The sequence below is a fragment of the Mandrillus leucophaeus genome, unplaced genomic scaffold (genome assembly GCF_000951045.1).
Source record: "Mandrillus leucophaeus isolate KB7577 unplaced genomic scaffold, Mleu.le_1.0 Scaffold73, whole genome shotgun sequence".
Taxonomy (NCBI): domain Eukaryota; kingdom Metazoa; phylum Chordata; class Mammalia; order Primates; family Cercopithecidae; genus Mandrillus; species Mandrillus leucophaeus.
In genome coordinates this window covers 562,604-580,620 of record NW_012107919.1, presented here as the reverse complement: position 1 = coordinate 580,620, position 18,017 = coordinate 562,604, and the positions used below count along the sequence as shown (strand labels likewise).

At 45.3% G+C, this 18,017-nt stretch overlaps 1 protein-coding gene across 4 annotated transcripts in view; it reads right to left on the bottom strand.

Annotated features, from left to right (window-relative positions):
* The window catches only part of PAMR1 (peptidase domain containing associated with muscle regeneration 1), a 113,350-nt gene extending 107,461 nt beyond the window's left edge, over positions 1-5,889 (bottom strand). For 3 of the 4 annotated variants that reach the window (XM_011965509.1, XM_011965510.1, XM_011965513.1), the window contains exon 1: positions 1,449-1,965. In XM_011965509.1, coding sequence (XP_011820899.1) covers positions 1,449-1,521 — 73 coding nt within the window. In that variant the 5' untranslated portion in view covers positions 1,522-1,965. Of the gene's footprint in view, positions 1-1,448; positions 1,966-4,515; positions 4,544-5,516 lie in introns of those variants that run through there. The other variant, XM_011965512.1, reaches the window with a different exon arrangement.
* Positions 5,890-18,017: the final 12,128 nt, after the last annotated feature.

The window sequence follows — 18,017 nt, the reverse complement described above, 5'->3', positions numbered from 1 at the left end:
GTCTTAATGCAAAGTCACCCACTTACCCTTGGTGTAAGGATTGCCAGCCCTTACGAAGGGTTCCTTCTTCCTTTATTATTGTCTTTGGGCTGCTCCAGACACCATGGAGGCAAAATTCAAATGAAACACTCACCATCTTTATTGTAAATCATGAAGCAACATCCTACCTGGGCAGGCAGGCTCTAGGTAGATGGAAAGTTTGACCAAAATGAAGGGCAGGGGGGTTTGTGTATCTCAGTTTTTTGCTGATCATGAAGGGATGTGCCCATGGCTGAGTTTCCCTTCTATACAGGCTATTGCATTTAGCATCCTCCCCACCCCACCTGGCCTGTTTCATTCTCAGGAACTTGCCAGCTACTTGCGGCGGCAGAGCACCCAGCTCTCAGGTAGAGTTCAGGTGACAGGTAACCAGCACAGAAGGGAAGCAGCGAAGGCTCACACATAGCTTGCCCCTATTTAGAGCTGCCCCATTTGGTCATATCTGTACATCTCAGCCTGCCCTCACCTCACCTCATGAGGTCTCACCTTACCCCTGGGCTATAGAAGGACAGATGTTCCTATGACGTTCCCATTTCCCTGCCTACCAGCAAGCGGGCTGTCATGAGACAAGCCTGCCATTCCCTCGCTTCTGCCCTTAGCTGGATCTCCATGTCATGTACCAGCCTCATTTGTCCCCAGAAGCCCATTTGACCTGGGGATTGTGGCTTAGAAAATGACATATGAAAACCAAAGAAGCCAGAGCTCCTTCAAAACAAACCCTGTGCATCCCCAGAAACAATCTGCACTTTTAACCTTGGCTTTTTTCTTATTTCTCACTCTCATCAGAAAGGGAGTGTGTCTATATATGCTGAGTGAGTCAATCTCCTGTGCTTGGATATGCTCTGAAGGGGTATGACTGTAGGATTTCGTGAAGCAACATTCACCAGAACACCAAGCAAGCCCTGCTTGCTTGCTTGCTTTTCTTTCTTTCTTTTCTTTCTCTCTCTCTCTCCCCTTCCTTCCTTCCTTCTCTCTCTCTCTTTCCTTTTCTTTTTCGTTTTTTTTCCCTCTCTTCCTTCTTTCCTGCTCACCTCTAAGGGAGCCCTTTCCAAGGGAAACTTAGCTTTTGCAAGTCAGAGCGGGCAACTCAGAATTGATTCCCTAAGGCAATTTGGTACTTTTAAAATGATAAAAAGAGCAAATAAAATAGGAGCTGGTCCGCTTTCCTGAGACAGTTCAGGCCCACGATTTGGGATGACAAAACCATGTCACAGTCTCAGGGAGGGCCACAGGAGCTCCAGCACCACCAGCCAAGTCCCCAAGATTATCACTGGAAAAGCACCCCCTTCCAACCCCCCCACCCCAAACACACACACACCACACCTCCTGAGACTCCCAGTCCTGCTCCCTGGCAGACCCCAGGAGGAAAATGCTCTCTCCTAGGGTGTCCCGGACGCTACTCACAGTACCTCTTGGCAAGGACGAGATGAGAAGGAGCTGAAGAAAAGTGAGCCCCAACTGCGTCCAGCAACCCAGCTCCATCCTTGCCGCGGCTGGTGCCCGAACGTCTGCTGGGGAGGGAGAGGAGGGACCTAGGGACGCCGGGGGCAGGCGGCTTTTACTGGGACCTCCCCGAGCCCCAGCTGAGCGGGAGCTCGGGTTTCAGCTCGCCAGGCTCTCCCATCTTCATCTGAGGGGAACCACCTTCAGCCAGAGCGACGTCAGCCCAAACCTCTCCTCTCTGCTGCCTTAACCCTTGCGGGGCCCCGGGAGGTGTGGCCATTCCTGAAGCCCGGGGACGGCGGCTGCGAAGGAAGGTGCGGAGCAGGGAGGCCAGCCCAGGTCCAGGTGGGCTCCCAGTGTTGGATGCTGGGAGGAGGGGCCGCAGGACCCTGGGTGGGAGCGAAGGTACACAGGGCTGCGGGGCGCTCAGGTGAGGCCGGGAGGTCTTCCTACGCGAGGCTGAGACGGGAGCTGGCTGTGCCCGCTCTGACTGCACACGGGGAGCCTGATTAAAAGCCTGGCCTAAAGAGAAGGAGGAGTTGGTGATGGGAGGATAAAGGGAGGCTTCCTCCACTCCGCACTCAACACCCCTCGTTTATCTCCTTTCCTCTCCGTTTGCTCCAGGTGATCACAGTTTGGAAAGCTTATCTATAGGCTACTGGAAAAAGTTTTCCTCTTCCTGTGATCCATGGTGAATTCAGCAACATGAACAGCCCCTGCACACACGCCAGGCAGGGACGGAGAAGAACACATAAGAACCCTCACTGCCTCCACCAAGAGGGCTCAGCTTAGGGACAAGATAGCAAGTGACATCTCGAAGTGAGGAAGAAGGATGTTTTATAAGATAATAGGTTACATTTTTTATAAACTTCTCCGTGCCAGGTACCTTACATGTATTAACTCAACTATTCGTCACAATAAACCTAGCCTCTGTATTTTCCAATTAGAGAAATGGAACCATTGAGGATTCAATAACTCATCCAAGGCCACACAGTTAGTGAGGGGCAGAGCCAGAGTTTGAACCCAGGTAGCTTAGGTCCACAGGCTGTATTGTAGTCTTAGCCACCAGGCTATAGAGCTTCTTACGATGCTGCATATGCAGAATTATATTTAACCATTTGAAATGGCTTGGCTGTGTCCCCACCCAAACCTCATCTTGACTTGTGGTTCCCATTATCCCCACGTGTCATGGGAAGGACCAGGTGGAGATAATTGAATCATGGGGACAGTTACCTCTAATAAAAGTTTTAATTTTATTTTCTAGATATTGGGGAGCCCTGGTGGTTTAGGAGTAGGGGGTGCTGAGCTCAAAGCAACGTCTCAGGAAGAGAAGTCACCCTGGACTATTGATGAAGGCCTGGAGTGAGGATTAAGAAATGGAAGTGGAAGGGAAAAGATAAGGGGAGAAACCTGAGGAATAGAATCTGTAAGGCTCAGGACAGATCAGAAGGTCAGGAGCCCTGACACAGGTGCTCCACTAGAAAGAATTTCTGAACTCCAGCCCTGCTTCTGGGGGCCTATTGCAGTAAAGTGACTGGAAGCAAGAACTCAGCAGGCCTGTGTTCTAATTGTTGATTCCCCACTTACTGGTTGTGTGACCTGAAGCAAGTTAAGTAACTCTCTGAAACTCAGTCTTCACATCTGTAAAATGGAAAGAATAATCAAACCTCCTTTGTAGATCATTGGAAGAATTTAATAAGATTATGCATGTAAGGCCCATAGCACAGAGCCTGCCACATACTAAGTGCACAATAAATATTAATCATTATCTCTATTATCTGTCCTGAGACTGCCCCCAAGAACATCGCATGGGATGAGTCTTGTTCCTACACTCAACTTCCATATTGAGGTGAAATCAGTTTAAAATGAGCACCAAGAGTAGCCTTAAACAGGAGCAGAATACCAGAGGGCAGCATATACCTAAGAGGTAGAGGGCAGAGGTTAGAAGAAGGGAAGTTCACCTTGTTGCTGGCCAACCAATACTGGTCCTTTGGTGATGGGATGGGGAAGAAGATGACTTAGTTTCCAAATAACTGTAGGCATAAGAGCCTCTTGGGCGTCTGTTTCAACTCCAGCTGACAGCACCACTTCCTTTTTCCTTTCATCTCCCGGGTCCCCATCTCCCACCCCCCACCACACACACCTTCCTGAGTCAATAACAAGCAGCCTCATCCCTACATGAATTGCATCCCCCTGACAGGATGGGGCTGTAGGTGATGAACCTGAAGGTTAGCAGCATATACCACCCCCAAATATGCCCCTTTGGCATAAGGATTATTTTGAGCTGAAAGCAGTTAAGAAGAAGTAGATACAAGAAGAGGTCTCCACCTCCCCCTCTCTACCAGGACAGACAGAAGTTAATCACTGGAGACAACCCTAGACCCTTATCAGCCCAGAAGAATCTACATAGCAAAACTTACTAAGTAGTCTTATCTCCCATTAGTACCCCCATTTATTTATCTTCCCATAATTTGCTACCCGTAGAAGCTCAAAGGCCTGTTTCGTTGTCTTGCCATTTCTCTGTGAATTTATTGTTCTTTTTTAAAATGCAATATAAACCCAAATTCTAACCATCCCTTTGAGTTACTCCTCACTAGGTACCTCCACGTGTAAGCACCATGCACAAGTTAATAAACTTTTGTTTGTTTTTCTCTTGTTAATCTGTTCTTTTGTTGTTTTTCTGTTTGCTTGTTTGTTTGTTTGTCATTCTAATTTACAGGGCCCCAGCCAAGGAATCTAAGATGGGTAGCGAAGAAAGATTACTTTTCCTTCCCAACAAACCTGTTTGGCTACTTGCTAAGGAAGTCCCTGGTAGTAGGTCTTTACTTCTTTAGGTTCGGGGGTCTGGAAACAGAGGCCCTTATTCTGTTTCTGGAATCCCCTTCAAGAGTTGATTTGCCAGTTTGTTGTCACTAATTTGGGTTTGTAAATTTCCTAGAGCTGAGGAACCTGGAAAGAAACTCTTAAAAAGATGCTCCACAAAGGTGGAGGATGTATTTTTCTGGAGAAGTCAAAGCAGTAATCAGATATTACCTTGTTGAACTGCACAATAATCCCAGGGCTGGAAGAGAAACAGGAGAACTGTTATTATGATACAGAAAAGTCAGTAGTTTACCGAGGACATTCAGCACTACACAAATTTCTATTTTCTACACAAGTTTACCTTTCTGTCCCCATTATGGTCAATTCTATTTTTCATATTGATAGAGTTTAGTATTGTTCTAAATCAAGGGTTCTTAATCTGGAAGCTCCTGGTTGAGATAGGGTTTTTTGAGGGACTTTGAATCTTCCAAAATCATATGCAAATTTTTGCATGCAGGCTTTTGAATAAGAGGGAGCCATAGCCTTCTCATTTGCAAACTTGCAACTTTTTTAGAATCACTAATCTTCATAAGTTGAAATTGAAAAATGGACCAAATATTTCTGAGATTTGGGGAAAGTGATTTTGTGAATATATACAGTCATTGAGTCTAGGCTATAAACTGCACAGTGGACATTTGGAGGGCCCTCTCACCTCCTCCTCACCTTTAAAAAAATATTTCTGACTTAAGAGCACTTGCTCTGGGCCATACTGACTAATGTTGAATGCAGATGGACCACTTGCTACCTGCATACACCTGGGCATATTATTTCACCTATGATGGCCTTGGTTTCCTCATCTGTTAATTCTGAAGAACAGTACCTGTCCGCATAGGGCTAGAGTAAGGAGCTCAAAACAGTGCCTAAAATATACTAAGATCTCAGTAAATATTAGCTATTTCTATGATGCTTATCTCCCCCTCTGCCCTCACCTCCTATCACTGCTTGCTTCAGGGGAGAATAAATCACAAGAAAGGCTGTGTATGAAAAAGACAAAGTGGCATACTGGGAGGTAGGGCATGATACCTGGAATTAAGAATTATCGACTAATAATCAGCATCAGGAATAAAAACAAATTGGCTCTAAAGATAGAGTCAGGCCACCCATTTAATTACAAGTCATAATACCCACTAATTTTCACCTGAAAGGATGAGGCACTCTAACAATACCTGTACCTTTTTCAGTGCCACCAGGGAGGCTGGTTGCATGTGAATCCATAGGGAGAAACAGAGAGGAGACTGTCTTTGTGAATTCTTACAGTTCCCTCAATCTCCCAGCTATCACTTCTGCAGATCAGCAGCTAAGAAGCAACCACACACTGGGAAAGCCAGAGGAAAGAGGGCAGAGGTGGAACTGGTCTGCAAACCTATAAGAGGCATCCCAGACTTCTGGTAATTAAGTTTGGTTTCCATTAGCTGTGCAAAACACCAAGTTCAAGTCAGCCAAGGCCAGAGATGGAGAAGGGCAGGACTGTGGAAAAGACAAAGGGCCCTTCCACTGGAGCCTGCTATAACTGGTCCCTTCATGGAAGTCTCCAGCCCTAATGAATCCCGGCTGTTCACCTACACAATGAGCAATCATGTTCTGCCTCAGGTCTGGCTCAGCTCCACTCCCTTCCACTGGGAGCCAGCAAGGGGGTAGGTACATCTGTGGTTCTTTCTCGGGCCACATTCTTCTGGCTCTATGTCATTCTTCACACAAATTGCTGAAAGCCGGCAAGCTTTTCTCCTTCGTAGTTAATATGCTCCTGAATCACTTGGGGAAACCTGTTCTTGACTTCTAAATGTATATTTATAAACTTCAATTTTTAAAAAAGTTGTCTGCTATGCAACTGAACTGCAAAGCCTTACAAAGAACACTGGCAAAAACGTTGACCACAGTCCAAGTGGCTAACTCAAAAACAGTTGAGTCATTTGGGTAGGGAAGAAAACAAAAAATAGAATAACTCCAAGAGAAGGTGATGGAGTACAGTGGCACACAAAAAAGTCACTGTGGTCAAAAGATCCCCACATGGATCAAGGCTCTACTATGTATGAACCTGGGCAAGTCCATCAGCCCTTCTGAGCTTCAGTGTCCTCATCCGTAAAAAGGGGGTAATAGCTACCTCTGAATTTTGGTAAGAAGACTACAATGATGCTGTTATACATAATAGGAGCTCAATCAATGTGTACTATTTTTTAATATTATAACTACTATAACTATCTGTCTATCTATGAACACCTCATCCTGGAGTTTTTAAAAATAGGATGGAGAGAAGTGGCTTGACCTGAGAGGCACTGAAGAGGTTAGAAGGATGGGATCTGTGATTGATGATACGTGGAGGATAACAGTGAGAGAGAAGTCAAAGATGATTCCCAGTTTAATGACCATGTGGTGGTGGCTGGTGCATGGTGGTGTGCTGGAGGAGCCCCTTTGTTCTCTCTCTCTCTCTCGGATTACTCTGTCTGGGAGAATCTGGGAAAAACACTGTGGAGAGTCTTACATGGAGAGGAAGTGAAGCCTCTTGACAGTAGTCATATGAATGAGCTTGAGAACATATCCCCCAGTCCTTCAAGTGACTGCAGCCCCGGCCAGCAACTTGGCTGCAACCTCATGAGAGACTCCTAGCCAGAACCACCCAGCTAGGCTGCTCCCAGATTCCTGACACTCAGAAACTGGGCAAGATAATGCATTTTATTGTTTTAAGCAACTAAATGTGTTAGTTCATTCAGGCTGCTGTAACAAAATACCATAACCTGGGTGACTTATAAACCACAGAAATGTATTTCTCTCAGTCCTCGAGGCTGGGAATTCCAAGGTCAAAGTCCAAGGAGATTTGTTGTCTGGTGAGGTCTCACTTTCTGGTTCATAGATGATGTGGTTCATAGATGATGTGGTTCACAGCTGAGTCCTCACATGGTGGAAGGGAAGAGTCCTGATCTCTTCAGTCCCCACTACGGTCTGAATGTTTATATACCCTAAAAATGTGTTGAAACCTAATCCCAAAGGTGGTGGTATTCAGAGGTGGGAACTTTAGGGTGTGATTAGGTCATGAGGGCAGAACCTTCACGAAGGAGATTAGTACTCTTATAAAAGAGGCCTGAGGGTGATTGTTTGCTCTTTCTGCAATGTTAGGACACAGCAAGAAGGCACCATCTATGAAGCAGAGAATGAGCCCTCACTAGACACTGAGTCTGCTGACACTATGGTCTTGGACTTCCCAGCCTCCAGAACTGGGAGCAATGACTTTATCTTGTCTACAAATTCTTCAGTCTATTGTATTTTTCTTATAGCAGCCTGATTGTACTAAGACAGCCCCTTATGCATCTACCAATCCAATTCATGAGGTCTCTACCCTCATGATTAACCATCACCCAAAGGCCCCACCTCCTAACATTGTCATGATGCGGATTAGTGTTACATATATAAATTGGGGGATATCATAAACAATCAGGCATAGCACATAGAAATAAAATACAAATACAAAAGGTTTCTGGATTGGGCAACATGGGTTAGAGGAGAAACTAAAACCTTCTATATATCAGTAAACATGCAGCCAAATGAAAACTGCCAGCCCAACCATATTTAATGTAAATATACATTGTTGAGCCTAAGGACTCAACAATGAGAAATGTTTAAATAGAGTTAGATTATCACAGTGAGGAGGCTTCCCTGTGCATAACAACAAACCAAATTCATGTGGCTTAAATAACAAGGAATTTTATTATCTCATATAACAATGAGTCCACAGGTAGAACGGCTCCAGAGTTGTTTAATCCTGTGGCTCAACAACAATGTAAAATACCCAGGACCAAATTACCAAAAGATACCTACAGCATGCAAGCATTTATATAAAATCTCAGAACACACAAAAAATAGCATACATTATTTATAAATATAAGCACATATCATTAGACTACTAAAACATATAAAGAAATGACATTCTCTTCAAGATAGCAGTTACCATTGAGAAGGAAGGGCAGAGCAAAATATGGGACATGAAATTTTTAGCAAAAGTTTAAAAGAAGCACAGGAGAAATTGGAAATAATTGAAGCAAAATATTAACATCTGTTTCATCTTTGAGATGAGTACATAGGTATCCGTTATTACCTAAGCTTTTTTTATATGCTTGGATTGTTTATAATTATATGTAAATTTTATAGTGCTATAGAGATGACATAAGGGGGGAACATGCAGGAAACTATTTTCAGATGGATAAAGAAAACAAGCATTTATCGATTTATTTCAGAAACCATTTTGAGTGTCTGCTATATGCCAGGCACTATTCTAGGCAGTGGGGATAACATGGTGAGCAAGATGAATGATTTCTGTTTTTATGGAGTTCATGTACTACCAGACAAAAGTATGCAATAAAAAAGGAAAACCAGATGATGATAGTGTTAGAAATGAAACAGAAGAATATGCTTGAAAGTGACTATTTTGTGGAATCAGAGCAGGCCTCTATGAGAAGGTGACATTTAAACTGAAAACCGAGGTGAACAAAAAAAAAAAAAAGAAAGCCATCCGTGGGAGCCTCTGAGGAAAGATATTCTAGGCAGAGGAAACAGCTAATGTAAAAGGTCTGAGCTGGGAATGGGCTTAGTGTTCTTGCAGAGCACAAAGAAGGCCAGAGTAGCTGGCACCGAAGTACATCATCAACTCTTTAAACAAGAGAGAATACGAAAAGCGCCTGGAGAAAATGGGAGGATCAAGTGAGGCTTCATATCAGTGTAACTTTATCGTTTGGGTGTTAAAGAATCCTTTGAGAATTCAATAAAAAGGTATGGATTCTAGAAAAATATACATGCATTCTGATATTTGCTTACAGTTTTAGGATATGTGGGGACCCTCTCAAGCCTATCCAAAATGACCTAACTCCCACATTTGAGCAAAGGCCACATTCTTCCCAGGCAGCCCCCAGTCAATGAGGGTACAGAGAAAAAGCCTCTGAAAATGCCATCCTCTCCCCAAGATAGTAAATCAAAGACAATATCACATTCCAAGGGTATGGTTGGAGACTGTTGTCACCCCTAAAGATCTTAATGATGCAGTGTTGATAATCTCTTTCTTAGCTCCCTATCTCAACTTTATTCACCAGTCTAGTCCCTGCAGAATGTAGAATAATTGTAGATTACCACATGTTCAACAAAGTAGTAGATCCAATTATGGCTGCCTTATCATGCATGGTCTCACTGCTAGAGAAGATCATGTCAACTCAGGTGCGTGATACGCAGCCATTGAGTTTTTTCTATTGCAATCAGAGAAGAAAATTGGAAACAATTTTGTTCATGTGCAATGGACAATAATATACATTCACAGTGCTGTCCCAAGTGTATGTTAACTCTCCTGCAGTCATCACAATATAGTCACAAACAATCTGGAGTATCTGGACATCTTCCAGGGTAACACATTGATCCATTACTTCAGTAGCAGAGCAGGGAGAATAAAGGTGGCTAGCATACTGGAGGTCTTGGTGAAACAACTCACTTCTGATGGTAGGAGATAAACTTTATGTAGATGCATGAACATGGTGCATTGGTAAAATTGTTAGGGATCCAGTGATTAGGGGAACGCTGAGAGATCCTGTTCAAAGTAAAGGATAAATTGCTGCATCTTGCATCCTCTATTACAAAGAATGAAGTAAAATGTCTGACATTGGTTGCCTCCAGAACCCCTCTTTGGGTTGGGTTCTGGAGACAATACATTTCACACCTCTCAACGCCACTTCAACCCAGGAGACATAAAAGATAGCTAACTTTGCGTGGGGCCTGGAGCAAGAAAGGGATCTATAGTCAGTCCCGGCTGTAATGCAAGTAACTTGGCCACATGGAACATATGATCTGGCAGAAGATTTTATATTGGAGATGTCAATGGGGGGGGGAATATGCATTATGGATCTTATGCAAGCCCCAGTGGGAGAATCAACTTAAGCCCCTGATGTTCTGGACCAAGGTCATGCCATCTGCAGCACAGAATTCTAGGCTTTTTGAAGAGCAAATACTGGAATGTTCCTGGACCCCAGTGGACATAGAACACTTGACTCTGGGGTATCAAGTGACACAAGTATGAAACTCTCCATCATGAACTGAGTTCTGTCAGACCCTCCAAGTCCTAAAGATACACAAACCCATAGCAATCTATCTTAAGATGGAAATGGTCCATCCAGAATCAAGCCCAAGCAGGACCAGAGGGAACAATCAAGCTTCATGATTGGAAACTCCAGACCCACATGCCATCCTCCATGACTGTCCAGTGCCCCTCTCCCAGCTTGCACTGTGGCCATATGGTTAGGGGAATTTCCAGTACAACTACCTGAAAAAGGGAACCCTACGCTTGGTTTACAGGTGGGATATCTTGGTAGTTGAGTGCAAGCTGAAGGTGGGTGGTGAGTACATCGCAGCCACTTTCAAGAGTAGCTTTGAAAGACAGTGCTGAGAAAAGATCTTTCCAATGGGTGGAGCTTTGAGTGGTGTACCTTTTCATCTGCTTAGTGTGGAAGGAGAAGTGGCCTGAGGTGAGAATATATTTGTAGACTCATGGGCTGGGGTGAATGGCTTTGCTGGCTGATCAGAAGCCTGAAGTGAAAGGGACTGAATAGTTGGAGGCAAGAAACTCTACAGTAGAGGCACGTGGATGGGCATATGGGAGTGGGTACCAAGCGTGACCAGAAAGCGTGACAGTGGTCAACAAGAAAGCCTCCACCACGGAAGAGGAATTGAGCAACCAAGTAGACAAAAATGGCTCATCCAGTTGATATTAGCCAGTGTTTGTCATCAGTCACCCAGGCCTGGCATGATGGGCACATAAATAGAATGGCCATAGTAGCACAGATAGAGGTGTTGCACAGGCCACAATAGCCTAGGCTGTAGCTTACCAAGGCCAATCTAACTACTGAAACCCCTGCATATTCAACCTCCCAATGCTGCTTCCCTGAGAAGGCACTATTCTGACCCACCAAGAATGAGACAGGGACTGGAGATTTTGCATTTCTAACAAGGTCCCAAGCCATGCCCCCAAAAAGGCTGGTCTGTGTACTAGTTTGAGGGGTGAGGACTTAAAGGAGCAGGAGTTACCTCCTCTGAGGTCATAGGTTGGAAAATTGACAGAGGAGAAAAAGCTCTTTCAATAGGCTGTAAAGGAGAATCATCAGGATTTTTAGCAGCGAACACTTTTTCCTTTAAGCAGAAGCAGCAGCAGGGGACTGCTGGCCCTTGAGAACCGGCATCTATGGACTGGGGAGAATTTTCCAGGCAGGCTCCCTGGAAATGAAGGGGTTACTCTTTGCTAAGCAGCTTAGAGGTAAGCAGCATGAATTGTGTTGCATCTAAAGGGATTTAGGATTTGTAACAAAGTCTTCTCTTTCCCCTCTGCCCTGCTGGCTTGACCATAGGCCTTAAACTTTGCATCTTGAGTTTCCATGAGCCACAACAGCATCGTTATCTGAGGAAGTATGCTACTCTCTGACGGGGGGCCCCCATAAATCCAAGCCCACACATGCTTCCCTTTGGGCTCTGCAAACCTGCTTTACCCTTTCTCCTTCACAGTGGGTCTCCCAGGGCCTCAGCACAACCATAAGTCAGACTGGACCAGGGCTGTGTTGACACCGGGCTCCTCACAGATGTCCCTGTGGTGAACTGGGCCAATTTACCTGTGATTTGGCTCTGGACTCTTTTTTTCTTATCATATTTCATTGGAAAATCTGATCTCATTTCAGGTTTGGGCTTCCAGTTCTGTTTTTGGTCAGGTGATCAGTGGAATGCAGCCAGGGAAATGTAAACAGTTAATGAAATCGAACAGGGCCCACACTTTCAGTGATATTTCATGTCTCCAACAAGTCTGCCTTTCCTATTTCCTCCACTGGGCTCTCCCTCCTGGGTATGGCCTGGGTCTGTTCTCCATCATCATGGTGAGCACTTCAGGGAAACACAGGTGTCTGCAGTCATCAGAAATTCAGATCCACCTGCTGGACCACGTGCATGCAGGAGGGCTACTGAAGGCCAATCTGCATGTGGTGGGTGGGGGGTGGGAGTTGCTGTCTAGCCATGAGTCCAGAGGACCCATAAATCATGCTGGTTTCCAGAGGCAAGGCGCTCTAATGGGAGTTAGGCGAGAGGCCCACCTGCGGCCAGGCGGCTGGATGCTATTAAGCAGTGGCCCCAGAAGGACTTGAAACTGGGCGTATTTGGCTCCTTCCACTCTGGAAGCAATTTACTGTTCCTGTCTGCCCTTTCTCTTATTGTGTCTCTCTGTACGTCTCTCTTTCTGCACACGTTTGTTTCTCATTTTCTTTCACATATTTGTCTCTCTCCCCCTCTATTCTCCTCCTTTTCTCTCTCTCATTCTCTCTTCCCCCTTTCTTTTCCTTGGTTTCCCCTCTCCTCTCTTCTTTCTCACTCCTGACTTGCAGGGAAGAAAGACTCAAAAACATAAATGAGTCAGGCCTAACCATCATTACCCGGGAAGGGAGATTTTTGCACCCATGGCTGATGCAGGGACTGCTGCCTTGAGGAGGCATGGGAAATGGGCTGGGAGCTTCAAGGTAAAATTGAGAGTAGCCCATTTTTTCATTGTCCTCCACTTCCACTCCTTCCCCATTTTAACATCTGTTCACCCTTTTTGGAATCCCTAGGCCTCACCTCCAGGCTGCACCCAGGCTTGCCATCACACATAGTTGCTGCTGTCTCTGCTAGTGCTACAGGCTCCAGCTCCCTTCTCCAGCCCCTCTCCCATGCTCACTATTCCAAGTTCCTCAGGAATTGTCCCCCTTGACAAGAGACAGTTCCTCTAATAAAAGCATCTGCACTAAGTACCTAGTTCTAGTCCAAAGGAATGACTTCAGTGGAGGATGCTGCTGAGTCCAGGGTCTGCCATCAAGAGAGACATCTTGGGCAGGCTGGTTTTTCGTTTGTTTTTTTTCTTGTTTGTTTTTGTTTTTGTTTTGAGACGGAGTCTGGTTCTGTCGCCCATGCTGGAGTGCAGTGGCATGATCTCAGCTCACTGCAGCCTCCACCTCCCGGGCTGAATGGACTCTACTGCCTCAGCCTCCTAAGTAGCTGGGACTACAAGCACACGCCACCACATCCAGCTAATTTTTGTATTTTTAGTAGAGACGGGGTTTCACCATGTTGGCCAAACTGGTCTCGATTTCCTGACCTCAAATGATCCGCCCACCTCAGCTTCCCAAAGTGCTGGGATTACAGGCATGAGCCACCACACCCAGCCCAGGCTGGCTTTGGTCTGTCCCTGAAGTCACACCACATGGAGTCACCCAGCCTGGTGACAACTTGCTGGCATCAGCATCAGTGCACCCTTCCAAGTCTCAGTGGCCTGAAAAAAATATCAGTGATATATGTAAGTTCCCTCAAACTCCCTGAGGTACCAAGAGAAGCAAGGCTAGAACTCAGATCTCCATCTTAGCTATCTACTCTGGAAAAATCAACCTTCCTCTCTGGGCCTCAGTTTCCTCCTCTGTAAAGTGAAGGGTTAAGCTCTGTGATCTCTAAAGTCCACTAAGCTTCTAACATCAGTGGGTTTATTCTACATAAAACTGAGTTTCTCAGGTCTCTCTGACCTGTGGGTAGCACTGGTCACCTATCACAGCCATTCCCACACTTCACTGGCTCTTTCTCCCATAGGATCCTAGAGAACATCAACTCCCCATGAGATCTCAGTCTCTGCATCCCAGCATCCCTTGGAAGTGTCTCTCAGGTGCTCATAAGCCAACAAGTCACCATTAGACACAATGCATCCAGTTGCAGCCACTGGATTTTTCTCTTCTCCCACCTCACCCACCTATGTTGCCTGCATCTGAAGTCCCCCAGGAGTTGACAATGCTTGCCTCCCAGTGGCCGTGGATGCCAGTCCATCACAAGAATGCCAGTGTCCACGGCAAGGGTGCTACCTACCACTGCTCCCACAGCTGCTCCAAGTGCCAGCAGGCTGCTCTGGTCCATTCAGAAGTGAAGAGATTGTCCCTCTCCCCTCAGCATCACATGGGGTCACCCAGACCTTCAAAAGGGCCTCCTTGTGCCCTCAAGGGTCACAGAGACTCTTGTGTAAACAGTTTCTCATTCTTTCCTTTAGGAGCCTCCTTTCCACCAGACTCAAATGCATGGCTAACTTCAAGGGCTCCTCCCCATCCCCTGGTTCCTCCCAGTTAAGGGTGGGAGAGCTGTCCTGCAAATCACCTCCTGATCCCCGCCAGCTTCCCGCCACTGCTTCTACAGACATGAATTCCATTTTAGGCTCAAGTTGAGACATCCCCACTGTCCCAAGCAACTCTCAGTATGCCAGACCACAAGAGCAGGTAAAAATAAAGAATTATCTTCTCCAATTCTTCCTCCCAATGTATTCTAGAAGCAGACCTGGGTCTCCAAAGAATGCCTGTGACAAAGAGTATTGCTGGTGATTTTTAAAACTCTGTGCTGGCTGACAAAGAAGAATCAAATTGATGATGGAGTAAAATAATATACTGTAAAAAAAAAAAAAAGTGCTTTCTAGTGACCATTGCAGGGGGCCTGGAGGCAAAAATATAGGCTCAATGCTCAGTCTGGAAAATCCACCACTCTATTTTTAGAACCAATGAAAAGAGCCTTGTATAAGGACAAGGCACAATAACAGCTATTTTTCTCCCTCTAAGAATGAGGATTAGCAAGTGGTTATTAAGAGTCTGGATCCAGGATTCTGAGTGAAGAAACCTGGAATCTAAGCATGACTCTATGATCCGTGCTCCCTGCCTGTGACCCAGAGAGCGCAAGTCAGACCACATACTCCTGTAAGGGAGACATCCATTCAATAATCGTTGACTCAATTTCAACCAAGACAAGGCATATGACCGGAAGCCCAGACCCAGGCTAAGGGACCAGGGAAGGCTTCCTGGAAGAAGTGTGGCCAGAGCTGAGTGTTAAAGGATGAAGAAGAATTGATGGAATATTAATAGATGGAGTGATCCATTAGTGTTCCAGGCGCAGGTGGAAGTGACACTTGCCAAGGCAGGCTGGGCAGGAATGTAGTGTATGTGGCAACTGAAAAAAGACCAGAGTAAACCGAAGCCCAGAGATCAAAAGGAGTATTTTATGAGCGGAGGCTGATAAGGTAAGCAGTTCTCTGTTAAGGACTTTGTCTTTAACTTAAGGGATGGTCACCAGCCTCCAAGATGGTGTCTCATAATTTTGGCCTCCTGGTTGTCATGAACCTTGCATGATCCCCTCCCGCAGTGTACCAGGGTTGGTATGTGTGACCCATCACAGATGGGAGTAGTGACCGCAAATCCCTCCTGAGATTAGGTTATGAAAGACACTGCTGTCTCCATCTGCACTCCCCACTGGATCACGTGCGCTGTGGGAAGTCATGTCCTGAGCAGCCCCGAGGACAGGCTCCCAGGCAAGGAACGAAAGCTTCCTGAAAACAACCATCTGAGTAAGCTGCTGGAGAGAAAAAAACTGTTTTCCCTCTGCCCATCTTAGATTCATTCGCTGGCTGGGCTCTGCAAATTACACTGATAAAAGTCAGATAAACAAGAGAAAAACAAGCAGAATTGCATTAACATGTGCATGACACATACACATGGGAACACCCAGTGAGTAACTCAAAGGGGTGGCTAGAACTTGGGCTTATATTGCATCTTAATAAAAGAACTATACAGTTTTAGAGAAGTGGTAAGACAAAGGAAAAAGACTTTGAGCTTTTACAGGTGGCAAATTATGGAAAGGCAAATACATGTGGGCGCTAATGGAAGAGAAGGACTCATTGGTAAGGTTTTTTAATGAAGATTCCTGTGGTGCCCTCTCTGGGCTTATAAGGGTCTAGTGTTGTCTCTTGTGACTAATTTCTGTCCTTCCTGATAGGGAGAAGAGAGAGGGCACCTTTACAAACTCACATCGTGTTTTAGGCAAATAGAGGGAGGGCAGAGAATTCTTCTTGGGTCTATCTTCTTTTTCTCCTTCGCTTCCAGCTCAAAATAATTCTTATACCAAAATGGCATATTTTGGGGTGGCATTTTCTGCTACCCTTCAGAGTCATCTTGGAAATGATGAAATCCAGCCCCAGTCAAGTCTTCAGAAACCACAGCCCCAGCTGACACCTTCACCGCAACCTGATGAGAGAACCATAGACCTAAGCTGCTCCCAGATCCCTGACCCTCAGAAACCATGTGAGATAATACATGTTGTTTCAAGATGCCATATCTTAGGGCAATTTGTTATGCAGCAATAGATAACTAATACGTAAGAGTAGCAACAGAATTAAACTTGCTAACTGTGACTTTGAACAAGTCACTTCACCTCTCTGGGCATCAGTTTCTCTCTTCACTTATAAACAGAGAGGGCTCAGGTAATAGAATGTCAGCCCAGGAAAGATTTTATATATAATCTAAGAAGGCCACAAGTCCCTGAGGACAGAAGAGTGGGCATAGATGGGGACCCAGAATGACCCAAACTGCAAGGCAGCTGGGAGTGTAATGAAAACAAAAGCCTAATATTTACTGGTTACTCACCCTGTGCTAGGCATGGTGCATGCATTATCTCATGTAATTCTCCCGTCTAGCCTCAGTTAAGCCCTGGATTGCCCCAATTTTACAGAAAAGAATGTGAGGCACAGAAACACTAAGTCAATGACAATCCCATCCTTCCATGCTTCTGAAAGTTGCAAATAAGTTGTTTGGGTCTAGAAGTAACTGCTACAAAACGCAAAGCAGAAATCACCTGCTCTTTTGCCATCCCCTTGGTTCCTCCCCAACACCACCCTCATCAGCATCCTCCAGGAAATCATCCTGACCAGACAATTATTAAAGTGGCCCCATTCTACCTCCTGGGTACAAATTCCAAATTTTCAACCCCAGCTGACCTGGGAGTTCGGAGGTGGGTGCCATAAATGGCAGTGGGATGTGGTGTCAGTGGTAGAAGCCAAACAGCAGCCACACAAGTGCCTTCCAATCATTCATTTCCTAACAAAACACTAAAAAGATGGCCATTGAAAATTTCTCCAGATTCATTGGAATTTGGGGTCTTTGTTCCCATGTCAGGAAACACATCAACCTGCCAATTCTGGTAACAGAGTCTATGATGATGCTCTTGGCTTTCATCATTGTTTTTGGCAAAAGCACTGCTAAGTGCTGCTTTATTTTTTTAGTTTTGGTCTCACTTTTCAGAGAAGATAAATCAACTGTAAAAGTGTGTTATGAAAACCAACTTGGCAAGCAGTCTCCTGGAGAGGAGCAGGGGTAGCTTTATTTTCCATTATCTCAGTGTAAAACAAATAGATTTATCCTTCTTAGATGTTCCTGTAAGGTCATCAGGAGCACGTGATTTAAAAGATGGCCTTTGGCCGACTCCAGTCCAGAGCATGATCTAATCAGGCCTGGAATTCTCAAAGAAGAAAGGAAGAGAAAAAAATTGGCCTCGTTTTGAGGATTTCAAAGTTATCTCAGTACAAGGAAGTTTTTCCTCTCTGCCGAAACCTCCTGAGAATCCTCCAAAGGAAACCTAATTCTCGACATGTTTTTAAGGTTCTCTGTCCTGTTAATAGTGAGTGAGGTTAAATCTGGGCAGACCCGGCCCTTGTCTTCATTCTTCTCCCAACAGGCTCAGACCTTTCTCAGCTTGATGGCTTTGCTTGGAATGTTAGGATTGAGCAATATTCGCAAAGTATTTAACCTGTCTGATCCCATATTTCCTCATCTGTATGGCTGCCATCAGAA